Source organism: Eulemur rufifrons, chromosome 16, assembly GCF_041146395.1.
Source record: "Eulemur rufifrons isolate Redbay chromosome 16, OSU_ERuf_1, whole genome shotgun sequence".
In the NCBI taxonomy this organism is placed as follows: domain Eukaryota; kingdom Metazoa; phylum Chordata; class Mammalia; order Primates; family Lemuridae; genus Eulemur; species Eulemur rufifrons.
In genome coordinates, this window is record NC_090998.1 from 31,243,093 (window position 1) to 31,260,965 (window position 17,873).

The following is a 17,873-nucleotide window of genomic DNA, read 5'->3' on the forward strand; positions in this document are numbered from 1 at the left end:
AAGTACACACATTTTGCAAGGATTACAAAGTATATTTCAGTAACAGCGACAGTCAGAACAGCATGGGCCTGGTGCCCAGCTCTTTGATGATCAGACATGGTGGAGGAGAAGATAGTTCACTGTGAGTGAGGAATAGAAGAACTTCATGTCTTTCAGGCTATCTTTTACAGATGTTATATCTTGCAACTGAGCTTTTGATTAGAATTGAGCCTGATAAAGTTTGAGGTTTTATTGTCTTGCAAGCCCCGTAATCTTTTCTGTTGCAGTTCAGGGACACATTCTTATCCATGGAAGAAGGGCTGACATCACTCTCTCACCAGCATTGTTGGGTCCCTCCAGGACACATGGAGATGGACCAGGGCATGTTAAAAACAAGACTCTAACTCAACAGAAAGATCATCAGTGCCAAGAGTATTATGATTATAAATGTATAGTAGAAAAATTTCTGACTTTTTCAGGAGCATCACGTTCCCCAGGACTCAGGGGCAACTATAAAGTTAATTTTCAAAATTTGAAAGTGTACTGTGGACACTGCTATATAAAATGAGAAAGTTCCATGATATTCCTCATTTGTCAGAAGAACTTAAGCAATTTTACATTATATTGTAGGGCCAGATTGGCATTAACTTGAAAAACAATTAACGTAGACCACAAAGAGTGCTGCATTTTCAAACATTTTTGTTGTTGGTGCCATTCTCAGGCTAGATAAACCAGATTTTTACACTTTTTTTTTTGAGACCTAGTCTCGCTCTGTTGCCCAGGTTAGAGTGCGGTGGTGTCATCATAGCTCACTGCAACCTCAAACTCCTGGGCTCAAGGGATCCTCCTGTCTCAGCGTCCCAAATAGCTGGGACTGTAGGCATGTACCACCATGCCTGGCTAATTTTTCTATTTTTTGTAGAGATGGGGTCTCACTTTTGCGCAGGCTGGTCTTGAACTCCTGGGCTCAAGTGATCCTCTCACCTTGGCCTCCCAAAGTGGTAGGATTACAGGAGTGAGCCACCGTGCCCAGCCTTTACATGTTTTTGAGGTTTTTGCTTAATAAAATGACTCCAAATGGAACTCAGTGGCTTGATCAAAAGACTTTAATTACAAAAATTAATGAAAAATTTTGCTCTCTGTTAGAAAACCATTGACAGTATTTCAAAGTCTAATTACTTGCCATTTGCTCAAGTTCACAACTCTTGACCTGACATATTAATATTTACCTGAGCTGGCCTTCAACAGTGTACCGTTAACTCCTGCCTTTTAAGTATTATAACATGTTCACTTCCAGTAGGCCATCTTTATTAGTCACTGGTCAGTTTTCTCTAGAATTTTCCAAATGAAAATAATTTCGTTTTTCTGAGAACTGTTTGGTGATTAACACTCTTACATTTCAAAACATGGAGTAACTAATGTATGTAAAAATAAAGTTATTTTACTCTCAATAGATTGTTTTCCCATTATAAAATTCTTGGGAAGGGCTGTTTTTTACAGGAATTTATTTTTATTTAAGTATATTACATTTGATGTGCTCCATACCGCTGTTACAAAACATTATATTTTTTGAGTAAGCTGTTATATCATCTTTAAACTTAATTATTCTTGTCTGTCATTTTTTAGTTTCAGAGGAGCAACTGACTGAATTTGTCGAGAACAAAGATTATATGGTATTGTTAAGTGCATTAAAAAATTTTAAAGATGAAGAGGAAATTGTGTTTCATGTACTGCACTGTTTACATTCCCTAGCAATTCCTTGTAAGTAGCCTCTAAACATGATTTCTTTTTTGTATGTGAACAATTACATCTTCTGAGTATGTTTTTAAAATATTTTTATTATTTAGAAGCTTGTGAATGCTAAATCCCATTCATTTATTCACTTAATGAATTTATACTTATTGAGACTATACTGCAGCTGGCTCAGGGCTTTGTGATGGGGAAACAATAGTGGAAAATATAAATGTGTCCTCTGTCTTTTCAGAGCTCATGGTACAATGGGGGATGCAGTTAAGCACAGAGGTGATTACAGTGTATAAGGCAAGTGATGGCAGAAGTCCCTAGAGTAAGGAGATCTGAAGGATGAGGAGAGCTTTGTGTGTAGGGAGGTGTGAGGTGAAGGGGAAATGTAGGCAAAGTGTCCAGGCAATGGGCACTCTAAGGATGCTGGAGCAAGAGAGAGTGTAGTGCATTCAAGAAGATAAAAGTAGCCCAGCAAACTGTGAGTTTATGAGCATGCATACGTGCGTGTGTGCATTTGTGCATGTACATCCCTGGATAATCTGCTTGAGTTTCATTGACAGGGGCAGGGGAGGACTTGGAAAAAGGCAGTGGATGAGGCTGGAGACATAGAGTGGAGCTCATGAAGGACCAAGTGTGAACTTTATTGTGATTCCCGAGTAGCATTTTAGTGATGCTTTGAAATCTAGCCACTTTTTTCACAAAAAAGTACACATCAGAAGTAATTCATTATCTATGCTACCAATCATTGCTAATGGGCTGAAATAATGCCTCAGATTCTTTTTTTTTTTTTTCTTCATTTCAGGATATTATGGGGGTAAAAACATTTTGGTTACATGTTATGACTTTGCCTCACCCAAGCCAGGATTAGAGGCGTGCCCTTCCCCCATACAATGCTCACCACGTCCATTAGTTGTGAGTTTACCCACCCCCACCTCCCAACCCCCAGTGAATATTACCACCATGTGAGCACCTTGGTGTTGATCAGTTAGTGCCAATTTGATGGTGAGTACATGTGCCTATTCTTCCATTCTTGTGATACCTCACTTCAGAGGATGGCTCAAGCTCTATCCAGGAAAATATAAGAGGTGCTAGATCACCATTGTTTTTTGTAATTGAGTAGTATTCCACTGTATACATATACCATATTTTATTAATCCACTCATGGATTGATGGGCACTTGGGTTGTTTCCACATCCTTGCAATAGTGAATTGTGCTGCCATAAATATTCGAGTGCAGATGTCTTTATTATAGAATGTCTTTTGTTCCTTTGGGTAGATGCCTAGTAGCTGGATCAAATGGTATTTCTATTTTTAGCTCTTTGAGGTATCTCCAAATTCTTTTCCACAGAGGCTGCACTAATTTGCAGTCCCACCAGCAGTGTAAGAGTGTTCCCGTCTTTCCACATCCTTGCCAGCATTTGTTGTTTTGAGATTTTTTGATAAAGGCCAATCTCACTGGGGTTAGGTGATATCTCATTGTGGTTTTGGTTTACATTTCCCTGATGATTAGAGATGTTGAGCATTTTTGATATGTTTGCTGGCAGTGCCTCAGATTCTGGTTTGTTTTGTAAATGCCCATTAACATTTCATACTTCATGCATTATTACCTGTGTGGGGTAGTATGGGATATACATATGAATTTATCTATTAATAGTAATATTTTCCTCCTCCCACATGTGAAGTTTTGAGGATTTAATGAGTTAAACAATGTGAACAATATAGAATAGTACTGGTATGTAGTATGTATTCTAAAATCACCAACAGCATTATTCCACAATATGTACTGTATATGTATGTCATATACTATATATTAATATAATGTGGGTATATGGTTTCAGATATGAGAATCAGTATGGCATTCTGAAGATGTGAAACTTCAGTGTAGGCGGGGTAAAAATTCAATGCCCTTGTGAAATAATGCCTTTTCTTTGTGATGTTTATAACATGGCAATGTTTTCTTATCCACAGAAAATTAAACATTTAAAGTGAACAATAATAGAGAAAGGCCATACTTTTACATTTCTCTGAATCATCATTGCCAGCAAACTGAATACATTTTTCATTATACTTTTCCTTGGCTTATTTATTTTGGGCTGGCTGTATTTAGAATTTATTGTTTTCCACCCACATCTCACATAACTTCAGTTAAAATATGTTGATTCATAATGCAAAGGTCAAAGAACGTAGCAGCTAAAAATTAAGAAATCAAGAGTTTTAAACTCTGATTCTAATGGAAAGACATTCACATTTCCGTCTTAGGGTGATAAAGTCTGTTGTTCTTAGTCAAAGTAGGTAGTTGCTTTAAGAGGCTATTTTCTTTCATTGTTAAAAGTTTTTCTATATTTAATGTTTTAAAATATAATTTAAACATTAAAATATATTTTTGGGAAAACAGTTGATTAGTTTTGGCTGTGCTGAGAAAGAAAAATATTTGCAAACAGCTTTTTTTTTTTTTTTGAAAAATAGTTAACATTTCACTCAGAGATAGAAATATTTTCTCCACATAGGCTCACAACTCACTCTCCTTATTGATTAATTGCTTTTCTTGGTGGATTCTTTCCTTCCTTTCTGTTTCACCTCTGTTTGTCCCCATGTATTTTAATATTATGCCTCTCCTTTTTCTTTCTCCCATCCTTCCCTGCATCTATCTTGGAGCCTTCAGGAAGCTTGACTTTACTGTCTTGTATACTGGTTGCTTGTTTGGAATGGAGGAAACAGATCCTCACTGCTTTTAGCTGTTTTATTATGTGACATAATCTTGATTTTCCTATTGTTGGTTTGAGAAAAACAAACAATGCAAAAGCCATTCTTCAGTGAAATAGGGCCTCGTTAGGAAATAGGCCCCCAAATTCATTTATTTGGAAACTTACGGCCATAAAAGCACTCTAAATTCTTCCTTTTTTGGTCTTAAGTTTTAAAGCCAAGAAACAGGAATAAAGCAATTTTCCCTCGATGTTAACAATGAGTCCTACAACTCATTATGTTATCAATCAACAACATAGTATTTTTAGTAGCTATTTGGCAGAACATGGTATTTAGATTTGAAAATGTAGCCATTATGGTGCCATATACTTACGATCTATATAAGATATCTTTGTATGCATATTTGAGAGGAGAAAATTATTACCTTATTGGTAATTATGACTTCTTGAAATTTAGGTAATAATGTTGAAGTCCTCATGAGTGGCAATGTCAGGTGTTATAATATTGTGGTAGAAGCCATGAAAGCATTCCCTATCAGTGAAAAAATTCAAGAAGTGAGTTGCTGCTTGCTCCACAGGCTTACATTAGGTGAGTTGTGATTCTTGGTTAATTTATTATCACAATCTATATGATGTAAGTATATATAACATATTTACTTGTATATGTTGAATGTTAATAGATAAGTAGCATATTGACATATGTTGGATGAAAGCATCGTAAAGTAGCAAATTGTTCTGCCATGCTGAGATGGAATTTTAAAAGGGGTGGCAAAAATAGATGTGCATAAGGTAAAAGAAGTATTAATCTTATTTTTTGTAAAAGTAATTCCATAGATGAGTTTTTTATGGTTAGGGCTATATTTAAAATATAATTATGTAATAGTTGATACATACAAAACATAAGTGTAACATATAGAAAACGTGACATGTAATGCAAAGAACTCACCACGCAACTTAAATTTTAGTATATTATCAATGCTGGTAAAGCTACCCTGGGCTCCTTCCTGCCCTTGCTTTTTCTACAGAGGTGAATGCTGTCCAGAATTTTGTGTTTATGATATAAATCTTCTGCTTTCTAAATATAGTTTACTACATTTGCATGTTTCCCTAAACTAAATTGTTAATGTGTGCTTGTTTTTGCTTCATCAAAATGGAATCATACTGTATATTGTCTTCTACAATTTTTAAAAACTGACACTATGTTTATAAGAATTATAAATATCTTTGCATGTGGCTGTATGGAGTAATCTATTATGTGGGTAGACCACAATTGACTTAATCCTTTCTCCTGTCTATGGACATTTGGATTCCTTCTTGTTTTATGCTATACTGTCTTGTTATGAAAATATAAGTAAGGGTGAATTTTTTTTCAAAATTTTTTTTTGCCATTAGTGCTTCTCCCTTTGTGAAATACACAGTCTGTGCTTTCTCGATTTTTCCATAGGATGGTCTTTGTTTTTTAATTTTTAATTATTGTCTTTTTAAAATTGATTTATAGATTCTGGATAATAATGTTTTGGTGCTCAGATTTCTGCATCCCTAAACAAAACAAAGCATTCTTTCTAAAATGTAGTAGCCATTTACTAGTTTATCTTTTTATCAGGTGAGACTTTACTCTTTATGATTTTATGAAGAAGGATGTAGTTGTACAAACTGGCTTTTATCTGAGAACATTTCAAACAAATGCAAATGTTGATTTCTTAAATTTAGCTTTTAGAGCAGCATACTAATGTACAATTGTCTGTTTCATGTTTTACAACTTAATCATAGTCAAGTTACAACTTGTACAAGTTGCAATAAAAATGTGAGTTCACCTTAATCCTTTGAAATGAGCCAGAGGAAGAAGTGGTTTTGTTTTTGTGATTAGGGAAATGGTACTTGACTACCAAACAGGCATATAATGGCACATTAAAGGTGCTTGGTATTGTACTATTGAAATTAAATAAACCATGGAAACTATCATGTCACAAGTAATTTTTGAATTATTTTATAACAACTTTTTGAAAATATTAATATAAAGCCATCAAATTGATCTTCAGATAAGGATGCTGTTATTCTCTCCTTTATCTCTTAACAGATTATTTGTTCCATTTAATGACTAGAGAATTTATTATCTCTGTAATTGTTTCAAAAGAAGCTGAATAAAACTTTTAATTTCCTCTTCACAATTAAAATTAAAACCCAAAGTCAATAAATAACTATTTAACATTTTGTCAAAATATATAATCTAATTATGAGTTTAACGCATTTAAGAGCTTTATAAAATTTAATATGTATTTTCATACAAGTTGTCTGAACGTAAGACTGGTCTTGCAGGTTTTTTGCCCAGAGCCGCACAGTTGGTCAGTGGTAGAGCGGCTGTTGGCAGTGGCACGGGAATAATAGTTTGGAAAAGAGGGTGATGAGGACAACCTGGGTGTAGACAAGCTGGTAAAAGCAGAAGAGAATCTGCTTTGAATTGACTCTCCAAGACTAGTGACCACTACGGGCTGGGGAGAATGTCTGCTTGGTGGGTGAATGTGGAAGAGCAGCAACAGAGGAAGGTGTTGATAAACGAGAACTGTATTTGGTTAAACTGCCTTTTGATTTTGAGATTCTTTTCCATTTCTGATTTTGTGTCTCAGGGATCATCTAATTATACTTGTAGATAAATAGGAGTTTCATTCTTATTTTTAGAAGGATTCCTGGTGACTGTTAGTGAGTTACAAATAAGCTAAATGGAAGGAGGCACATATTTCTGGAATATCACTTATCAATTTTTTCCTCATAAGGATTTAGATTTTTGGATGTCATGTTAATCCCCAGAAGAGGGGGTATAAAAAGGTATGGGACTTCTTCCTGGGGTGGGCTGGAGGTGTTGAAATAATCTCTTATTTTTTTTTTCCTATGATCATCATAGACAAGATCCAACAATGATAAGTGTGCCAATGAGTTTTCTGAGCAGCATTCCTTTAAGTGAAAGAAGGGTGTTGCAGCAAAAGGATTTAAAAATAGATCTTCTAAAAGATGGAATTAAGACTTCCGTCTTCTAGAAGGCAGAAAAATTAATTTATTTTGTATAATAAATATTGTAGTTATTATAGTGCCATGTATAACAGATATCTCATTGTTTTTATATGATGATAAGAGAGGGAATCAAAAAACACAAAGTTAATACAACCCAAACTCATATCATTATTTTTGCTCAGTCACTTTTGTTGTCTAAGTAAGTTAATTAAATGACAGCATAAAATAACTTTTCAGAACTTTATTCAATCATACTAAGCTATTTTAATTACAGTAAATATATATTTTAATGTCATTAAAATATTGATCACCATTCAAAATTATTGATTTACATACCGTTATAGGATTAAAGTAATTTAAATTCCATGGATAAGAATTCAGCTAATGTTTCACTTAACTTTTAGGTAATTTTTTTAATATCCTGGTATTAAACGAGGTGCACACATGTGTGGTTAAAGCTGTGCAGCAGTATCCAAAGAATGCAGCGTTGCAAATCTCAGCTCTCAGCTGCTTAGCACTCCTCAGTAAGTAACTTTACTAAAAAGGAAATTCTTACCCAGTGCATCTGATGTCAAATATTAACATAACAAGAGAATCTCATGTGGATAAGGAAGCACCAAATGCCTTTTTTGTCCTAATATAATTTATTTTCCAGTAGAGAATACTTTCAAGGGAACTAACAGTTATGACAAGTATACACATTTCAGTTCATACAGGGTTTTGCTTTACATTCTTGATTTAGCTTTGTCATTGAGCAGTCAATCTTTTCAAATTATCCTCCTCTAGTCTTTTTTTAATTTTTAATATTTATTTTTATTATTTTTTAGAGACAGGGTTTCATTTTTAATAGGAGTACCAGGCTGGGGTGTTAGTGGTGCGATCATAGCTCACTGTAACCTTGAATTTCTGGGCTCAAATGATTTTACTGCCTCAGCCTCCCAAGTAGCTAGGACTACAGGTGCTTGCCATCACACCTGGTTAATTTCTTCTCTAGTCAATTAGGGTTTTTTTTGGTACCCTCTTCCTCATGATATCATTTATCTATATAGGGTGGTCATATTATATTAATATTAAAAATTGTGTTTATAATGAACGAAGGCTGCTACTAAAGAACACTTCATTCTGTTGACATCATTTCAAAATACGGACTTAGAGTTGGTTGTTCAAATTGGAAGTACATTTTATATATATGCTATATATATTTATTTTTTAATTTTTTTCAAGCTGAGACCATTTTCTTAAATCAAGACTTAGAGGAAAAGAATGAGAGTCAGGAGAATGATGACGAAGAGGAAGAAGATAAATTGTTTTGGCTAGAAGCCTGCTATAAAGCATTAACGTGGCACAGAAAGAACAAGCATGTACAGGTTGGACTCTTATAAATATTAGTTATTAAAAATTATGTTTTCCAATAGTTTACATTTTCACAGTTTTCTTTTTTTCCTCCCCTAATCCAGGAGGCCGCATGCTGGGCACTGAATAATCTCCTTATGTACCAAAACAGTTTACATGAGAAGCTTGGAGATGAAGATGGCCAGTCAGTAGTTTTGATTTTATGTGATAGAAAATTTCAGTTATATGTTTTAATCAATACGTATAAAGTACCATAACTGTAACTTTTATTGTTAGAAATCTTTTGATATCGGCATTTTTGTTTTAAATTTTGCTGCAAAATAGTAGTGGGTATATAGTATTTTGAGCTCATTGCCTTCAATAGTTAGGAGAGGTGGTATGTTTGACAGTTATTACTGAGAGACTGGGAATAAAGAGTCATTAAGTAATTTGTGATTCATGGAGAAAGAATCTTTCAGTTTTCTGGCTGACCCTTTAAAAATGCCATATTAATTCATCTCAGGTGGTAGAAATTGCAGAGCCATCTGTGACCTATTCTACTGCCTTGATTAACCAGCAGGTTGTCCGTATCAGGAATTAGATTTGGTTAGAAAGCCTCCTACGGTAAGTTCCCATATAATGTGACAGTGTTGACCTGTCTTCTCTTGAGAGGGTTATTGGAAGCTCTTATCTCCTGAGCAGGCTTTCAGTAGGACTGCCACTCAAAATTTGTAAGACCAGCTCTCTCTCCCAGCGATACAAACTGTAACAGGAATTTTGTGTATATCAGATTTGTTTCACATCCAGGAGCCTTTGTGTTCTGTGGCAACTGCTTATACTTGTGCTGTTTACTCTGGGTATCCTCTGGGTTTTAAAATTTGAATGACTTATTTGCAAACTCAAACAGTAACATTTCTATGTCTGAAATCCTGACAGCCTCTTCATATAATGATCCACTTCTGATAAGAAGGGAATTAGTAACACAGATGCTATTGAATTAAACATTTTAATTTTGAAAAGAAACAGTCATTTTTTGGACAACTATGTTAAACCAGCATTCTAATAATCCCATGTTGAGGAATATTTTAAAAGAGATTAGAGGAAGGGAGATTCATGTTGCGGTTTATAAATTTTAGTTCACAGGATACTTATTCCTCAGTATCCATAGGAGATCTTTAAAATAAATGTATTATTAAAAGAAAGAAAATATATTTATGGTGGACATCTTTAAAACATACTCTGCTTCTTTACAATTTTTTATTTTTCCTTTCTTGTTTTCATTATCTTCTTTTCCTTATTTTACCTTTTTCCTCAGCACGTTTTCCTATATCTGCTGGGCCTCTTTTCTCTCTACTGCTTATCAGCTTTTGAAGAAACAGAGAAATACTAATTTATTAATGTTTAATGGATTCGAGTCTAACTTTTAAACACAAAACTATCTAAGCATAATTCACTCTTATAAGTGGAGGTGCCATAAAATATTGTTTATCGATATGCCTTTATTTCTTGTTAGAGATATTAGGTAATGATAAGTGAGAACTTGAGCTAATTATTAAAAACATTACTATTAATATTGTGGTTGGATGTTTGAAAGGTTCCCAGCTCATAGGGAAGTGATGCTCTCTATGCTGATGCATTCTTCATCAAAGGAAGTCTTCCAGGCAGCTGCAAATGCATTGTCAACTCTCTTAGAACAAAATGGTAAGTGGTATATACCACATTTTTAAATAAAGGGAAACACATTGTGTATTTTTTTAAAATTATGAAAGCTATATATTGTAAAAAATTCAAATATTATGTAGAGATATATATCTGAAAAATGGATATATTGATGCATAGGTAAATGGATGAAGAATAAAATAAACATTTTTGTGTATGTTCCTTTTGGACGTCTCTATATGTACTCACACATGACATATACAATCTTTTTTATACTTTTTGCAGACATGGAATCATATTAAAGTCTTTTATAACCAAATTTTATATTTTTTCTTTTGCATATTAATACATGTGTATTCTTTCATTATCATTTTTAATAGCTGTGTAATTTTCCAATCTGTGCCTTATCCTGTTAACCAATTTCTTATTGATGGACTTTTAGCTGTGTATAGTAGGATTTTTTTGGAACCTATAACTGCCAAATGGTCACTATTCCCCTCTCCTATTTTCCTTTATACATTATTCCTGTTATTTTCTTAGGAAAATCTTATAGAAATGTGACTGGGTGGAGACATATTCGCCATTTTAAAATCTGGTAAAATTGTCCATTATAAAATTTTTATACTATAATTTTTTTTAAAAAAATGGTCCCTTACATGTTATTCTTATAAGTCTTATAGCTTTGCATAATTAAGAAGAGAAAAACAGCTCGTATATCTTTGGAAGGACTTGTGAGGTTTAAGACTGTGGTTTAGGCTGAGATCCTGCCAGAAAACCTTGGGCAAAAACTCATCATAAAGGCATTGGGACTTGACAGCTCTTGCAGGATATTTTTAGAGGGTGAGAAATAGGGAAAAACACTGGAAATCTGAGACAGAGACTAATGTAAACTCGAGATTTTAGTAGAGAACTTGGATAGAATGAAAGAAATAAAGAAACTATCTCATGCATATTTCTTTATATTATTATTTAAGTCAAACCAAGGGGAAAATCCTCTCTTCTTCCTCCTTTCTCATCCCATCTCTCTGATGACACTTTAATAAAAGGCTTGGAGTGGCAAGGGCACTGAGAGACAGGGATTGCTCTCGGGAACAATGAATCAGCGTAGGAGTGATTGTAGTGGGAATTGCTATTCTCGAATCTCCCATATTCTACTGTGCAGTTAGAGAGGCCTGGGTAGGGCTTTCACTCCTGAAAATGAGGACTGGACTTTGCTGGGGCACCGTAGAGAGGAGACAGACTTCTACTATGTACATAGAGCATTGCATTGGTGCTGTAATTCTCAGCCACCTGGAAATCTTTGATTTGCAAATCGATCGAACAACCATGATTTTGTGAGATTTGCACTGATTCTTATTACGGTGTCTGAGGATTGGTCACATTCAGAGTCAGCCTTGATGTGTTTGTTCAGAATCAGTTCTCTGCTCTTTCTAGTTTTTTTCCTTCTCCTTAGCCACCTGCTGGGTAAACTGTCCTCAGATCCCTTTGTATTATCCTTGGGGTGCTGCCTTAGTAAAGTGTTAAGAACTGGAGCAGCTTGTTCATCAACCTCCTTGGGCAACTTCTCATTGAAAAACACTTGGGAAGACTGGGTGTGCAGGGCTGGGCACTGGATATGGGTGGTTTTTTTTTTTCCCCCCAGAAAAATAACTGAGTTGGCAGAAGAGCTGGGTTGTTGGAACCATGGAGATTCCAAGGTCAAGACTCAAACATCTTGTGTGACGTTTTCCCCATTTAATTAATTAATTAATCAATCAATATTTATTGAGCTCCCACTATGTGCTAGATAATCCCCAAGGCACTTGGGATACATCATTTAAATAGAAATCGCAGGCTCATGGAACTTAAACTCGAGTGGGGAAGACATATCATAAGAATCACTAAAATATATGATCTGTGAAGTAGTTAAAAAAATGAAGCAAGGAAGGAGAATATGATATGTTAGGAATCAGAGGAAATGAAATTGTGAATAGGCAGCTAGGAAAGAAGGTGACTGTTATTTGCCTTTTAAAGGAGATAATTTCCTGTTAAAATGCAGTAGATGAGGTCAAGAGCATTATGTAGATAGATGGTAAATGAGGTAACACGTAAAATGTTCTGTAAACTCTAAAGTGACTTCATGATGAAATTTCTTCTCCTAGGTCTAGCGTTTGCAATTTTCAAGTCACCCATTGGGTTACTCTCTAGGACCAATCTGGTCCCTGGACCAGCAGCCTTGCCTGGGAACTTGTTAAAAATGTGAATTCTAGGGCCCCATACAGACCTACTGAATCATAAACTCTGGAGCTTGGACCCAGCATTTTTAAACAAGCCCTCCAGATGATTCTGATGCAAATTAAAGTTTGAGAACAATTGGTCTAGAGTCACTTTTGTCTTTTGAAGCTGAGGTCCTCAACCCACAGTGTATTTGATCTTGAACCTGTTAGCCTCCAGAACCGTGAGAAATAAATTCCTGTTGCTTAAGCCTGCAGTCCCCAACCCCCGTCCCCAATCCCTGGTTGATGGCCTGTTAGGAACCAGGCTGAACAGCAGGAGGTGAGCGGCCCATGTGCAAGCAAAGCTTCATCTGTATTTACAGCCGGTCCCCATGGCTCCCGTCACCGCCTGAGCCCCGCCTCCTGTCAGATCAGCAGTGTCATGGTCTGAGGTGGAGCTGAGGTGGTGATCAGCTAGCCCTGGGGAGTAGCTACGAATACAGATTATCATTAGCTCATTAGCAGAGAGATTTGACTGCACAATAAATGTAAGGCACTTGAATCATCCCAAAACCATTCCCCTGGCCCCCCAGTGGAAAAATTGTCTTCCATGAAATTGGTGAAACTGGCCCCTGGTGCCAAAAAGGTTGGGGGCTACTGTTTTAAAGTATCTCCTTGGTTAGAAGCTAGCCACTTTGGGGAAAGTTACTACAGCTTCTGATGTGATCAAACCAAGTAACCAACTCTTTATTGTATCTTAATGTGTGATATTCTGGATGGCTTCAAAAGGTATGAATTTTCCAGGTTTTGGCAGTATTTTAGAATGTGTGTATCACTTCTACCGATTCCTGTGTTTTGTCCTATTTTTTCTTCTTCAGATAGACAGCTCATTTTTAAAAGCAGCACTTAAATTAAAACTTTCTAAGTTTCCTTTTTCTGCCACTTTCAAAGTGTAGTATTATACTGTACAATGTTGGAATTGATATTTATATAGAGGCTTCAAGACAATTGATATTTATATGGAAACTTCAAGACAATGGATTTTTATTTTCGTGGGAAGTTTATTATAAAGAGAAAATTTATTCTGTAATCATTGCTGGAATACAGTTGCTTTTCTACATGTAATGTAAAATCAGTTGTAAGCACATGCATGTGCTTCCTAAGCTTTGGCATTACTTTGAGAAAATAAATGTCATTACTCTGTATCAGTGCTTTCTATCCCGTGCCTATGATGGCATATACAGAGATGATAATGTTTGCACAGGCCGCTGGGGTAGACAGACAAAGCAGCTCAAGGCTGAAGCAACCCAATGTGGTTCCAGCCCTTTCATCTCCTGCCCCTGCACTACCCGCTCCAAGAGTTGAGGGGATTGTCAATATCTCTACAGGCCTGTAACTCATTCCTAGCTCATTAGTGTCTAGCGTATCTGGCTAGTCTTAGCTCTATATAAGTGCAATTATTTCTGAACTTGTTTTAAGTATTGCAATAAAATTTAACTTTCATTCTTATTTTGGAGAGGATCATTTAAACACATTTTTTTCCTGCAGAAACACTATTCATCTAGACAGGGATATGGTGATTACTTTGAAACTAGTCAACTCTATAAATAAAATTTTTAAAAGCAAAACCTCAATAAAAGATTAATAAATATGAAAAAATGAAAAATGGTGTATGTTTGAAAGAAATAAGTATTGTGTTTAAGTTGTCCATGAACTATACATTATATATGTTCTTGTATATGCTTTCCTATGAATTTGGACTATCTTAATAGTCCACATCTTATTGCAAAAGTATGAAAATGTGCCTTCATTTCTACAAGTAACAATTAAAAAATCTTGTAGTTAATTTCAGAAAGATCCTGTTGTCAAAAGGAATATATCTGAATGTTTTGGAGTTAATGCAGAAGCATATATATTCTCCTGAAGTGGCTGAAAGTGGCTGTAAAATGCTAAATCATCTTTTTGAAGGAAGGTAATATAGATTCATGAACCTATGCAGAGTATATCATATTGGACCAAGTAGCATTTTTCAATGTAATTTTGTGTCATTGATATCATGAACTTATTTTATCCGAACATTGAAAGGAATGGCAGAGATTATAAAACTATATTGAAAGATTGCTTTTGTGCTTGGTGCTTGGTATTGACCATGTTTTGAAAAATGGTAATTATATAGCACATTCATAGCGTACAACAGTTTTTCGAATTATTGTGTTAAGTGTGTGAAAGATATAAAAGATAAAATCAGGATATGGCTTCTAATTGTTACTCTTTCACAACTAATATGTTATTTATTATTATTCCTTCATTTGGATTGACTTTGTCTTCTCTTACTGCTCTCATTCCTTAGCTAGGGAAGCTTTTAGTCACATCTGGTCCAAGTGCAGACATGTTAGGATTATATAGCTGGTTAGTGACACAAAAGAGACAAGATCCTTTTGTCTGGGGGTGTATGGTGGCAGGGAAGAAGGGTTGGGTAGGTAGGGGCAGAACTACTGGCTTACAAAAAAAACCTGTTTAACATACTAAAACTGAATTATATGCAGAAGGTGCCTACAGCAGGATATGCATTTTATTAAGTCAAAAATTGTGAGGTAACTTTGGTATTGTCTGAGTAAATTTCAAACAAAAAGAGGCTATTATACATAGGAAACTGTCATCAGTAAAAGAAAAAAATAAATGGCACAGAAGTTACAGTAAAACTAATTTTATTCCTGGCTTTGCCACTAATTAGAGCCAAGTGTTTGGTTTCTAAACTTCAGATTCCTGAAAGAGGGATAATAATAACAATCTCGAAAGTTGTAAGTTTATAATGTAAGGATTAAATAAATCAATTTTTTTAAAAGCAATTAGGATAATGCCTGGTACATTTTAAGCACTCAGTAAATCATAGCTATTATTATACTGTTGTTAAATATGAATAAATGAAGTGTATTCGTCTGAAAAATTGTTACGTAGCACTTCTATAGACTTGTAAGAAGTGGGGTTACACTGTCTTAGTCCATTCAATCTATTTATGTTTATCGTATATCATATGTTAGTTATATTTGTCTTATTTAAATACTGCTCTTGAACATTTATGTGAAAAGTTTATCTTAAATGTGGATTTTTATGGTGCTAGAAGTGTGTGAACCTTTACAAATGAGGCAAAGCCACAGTAGAATAAACTACAATTTAGGTTTCTGTAGAGTCTGGGCAAGCCATTTCATGTTTTGGCTGCTTCCTCGTGTGTAAAATGTGTACAGTTCTAGTCCTGGGGATTCTAAGTTAGCTATGACAACATGCCCACCCTGCAAAACTCACGGTCTACTTGTGGAGACTGATATAGAAACAGGTGATTACAATCCAGTGTGAGAATGCAACGGCATTGGTGTGTAGAAGACAGCGGTAAGAGCAAAGTGAACCCAGCCAGAGTTACAAAGAGGGGGGCGTCCAAGAAAGGGATGTGTTTAAACTGGGACTTGAAGGTGGAAAAAGGGAATATATCTCGATAGCCACGGAACCCTGGAAAGTGAGAACATGGTTCTGACATGCACAGGTTTCAGTTAACACGGCACTGTAGAAAGCAAGGACTGGCTGTATTAAAGTTCACAGTACCTACTGAAATCTCGTCAAGTGACATTTGTTCATAAGTGAAAGAAAGAATACCTTAAATACCTTAGAGAAACCACAACTTTAATATATACCAAAAATAATTAAGAATACCGTGTAAGAAGTCCAGTGATGTTATTCTGCAATGCGCAGGTTGGTATGATGTAAAGAGCCCTGGCCTTGCAGTCAGATGAGTCTGGGCACCAGTCTTGACTCTGTCATTTTCTAGCGACAGGAGCTTGATATTTAAGCTCCATCCACCTAAGGTCTTCATCTGGAAAATGGGGATAATGACACCTACTTTCTGGGGCTCTTGCAAGTGACACAGACATACATCAGAAGGAAATTGTGAGTTTTAAGATACTAAATAAGAGAATTACCAAGTGACTATGAATTCTACTTTTTGAGGTCAAAGTTAAATTAAACAACAATTAAAATTATATATGCTTATACTACTGAATTTAAATGCATTTTCATATAGCCTTTCTTGGTAAAATATATTGGTTCTCTTTTCCTGTACTTGTTTCAATTTGGTGTTTATACCATTGAATCAGATTGTTCTTTTAATAAGCATGTCAATTTTATATCTCCAGTAACACCTCCATGGATACGATGGCAGCAGTGGTCCCCAAAATAATAACAGTTATGAAGAGTCATGAGACATCATTATCAGTGCAGCTGGAAGCACTTCGAGCTATTTTACATTTTATACGACCAGGTAAGTTACATAACATTATAGGAAGAGACAGCAATTTAAGTGGATTTTTGGCTTTTCATGAAATATCAACTTTCTAGGCAAAAATTAAAGGTCTAGTTTCTGTCAATTTAATACAGATCTTTCTTTTAAACCAAAAATAAAAATAGGCCAGGCGAGGTGGCTCATGCCTGTAATCCTAGCACTCTGGGGGGCCGAGGTGGGAGGATTGTTTGAGCTCAGGAGTTCGAGACCAGCCTGAGCAAGAACGAGACCCTGTCTCTACTACAAATAGAAAAAAATTATATGGACGGCTAAAAATATATATAGAAAAAATTAGCCGGGCATGGTGGTGCATGCCTGTAGTCCCAGCTACTCGGGAGGCTGAGACAGGAGGATTGTTTGAGCCCAGGAGTTTGAGGTTGCTGTGAGCTATGCTGACGCCACAGCACTCTAGCCTGGGCAACAGAGTGACACTCTGTTTCAAAAAAAATAATAAAAATAAAAATAGAGGATAAATGATGGTGCAGAATAATCATTTAGGGTAATTTATAAGAAAACATGATAAGAAAAGCCAATAATTTATTTACACACAAAAAAACTACCATATAAAGCATGGAGCTTTTGTTTCTAAGGAGGATGCTCATCTCTGATAATGTTTTTATATTTCTGTTGCTATCACCTGAGTTCAAGCTTTTTTTCTTTTCCTTTCTGAACTATAATACTAGCTACTTAGTTTTCATACCTCCTCTCTTGTTCATTTCGGTTCTTCTTTTACTCTGTGGTTGAATTATTTCTTCTGCAGTGTAACCATGTGGCTCTTTCTTATTAGCCTCAGTGGCTTCCACCCCCCAACCCCCTTTATCTCTGACTTACATCTGTCACCTTATTTGTCCTCCAAAGCCCATTTAAAGTGCCTGTGCCTCCATTCATTCAGCACATATTTATTAAGTGCCTCTTATGTTCTAAACC

The 17,873-nt window shown here is 35.5% G+C and overlaps 1 protein-coding gene across 2 annotated transcripts in view; it reads left to right on the top strand.

Annotated features, from left to right (window-relative positions):
- LRRK2 (leucine rich repeat kinase 2) overlaps positions 1-17,873 on the top strand; it is a 137,426-nt gene that overhangs the window by 15,102 nt on the left and 104,451 nt on the right. For both annotated transcript variants that reach the window (XM_069491825.1, XM_069491824.1), the window contains exons 6-13: positions 1,606-1,740; positions 4,882-5,013; positions 7,835-7,954; positions 8,655-8,797; positions 8,888-8,967; positions 10,357-10,463; positions 14,459-14,588; positions 16,801-16,925. In XM_069491825.1, coding sequence (XP_069347926.1) covers positions 1,606-1,740; positions 4,882-5,013; positions 7,835-7,954; positions 8,655-8,797; positions 8,888-8,967; positions 10,357-10,463; positions 14,459-14,588; positions 16,801-16,925 — 972 coding nt within the window. The remainder of the gene's footprint in view (positions 1-1,605; positions 1,741-4,881; positions 5,014-7,834; positions 7,955-8,654; positions 8,798-8,887; positions 8,968-10,356; positions 10,464-14,458; positions 14,589-16,800; positions 16,926-17,873) is intronic.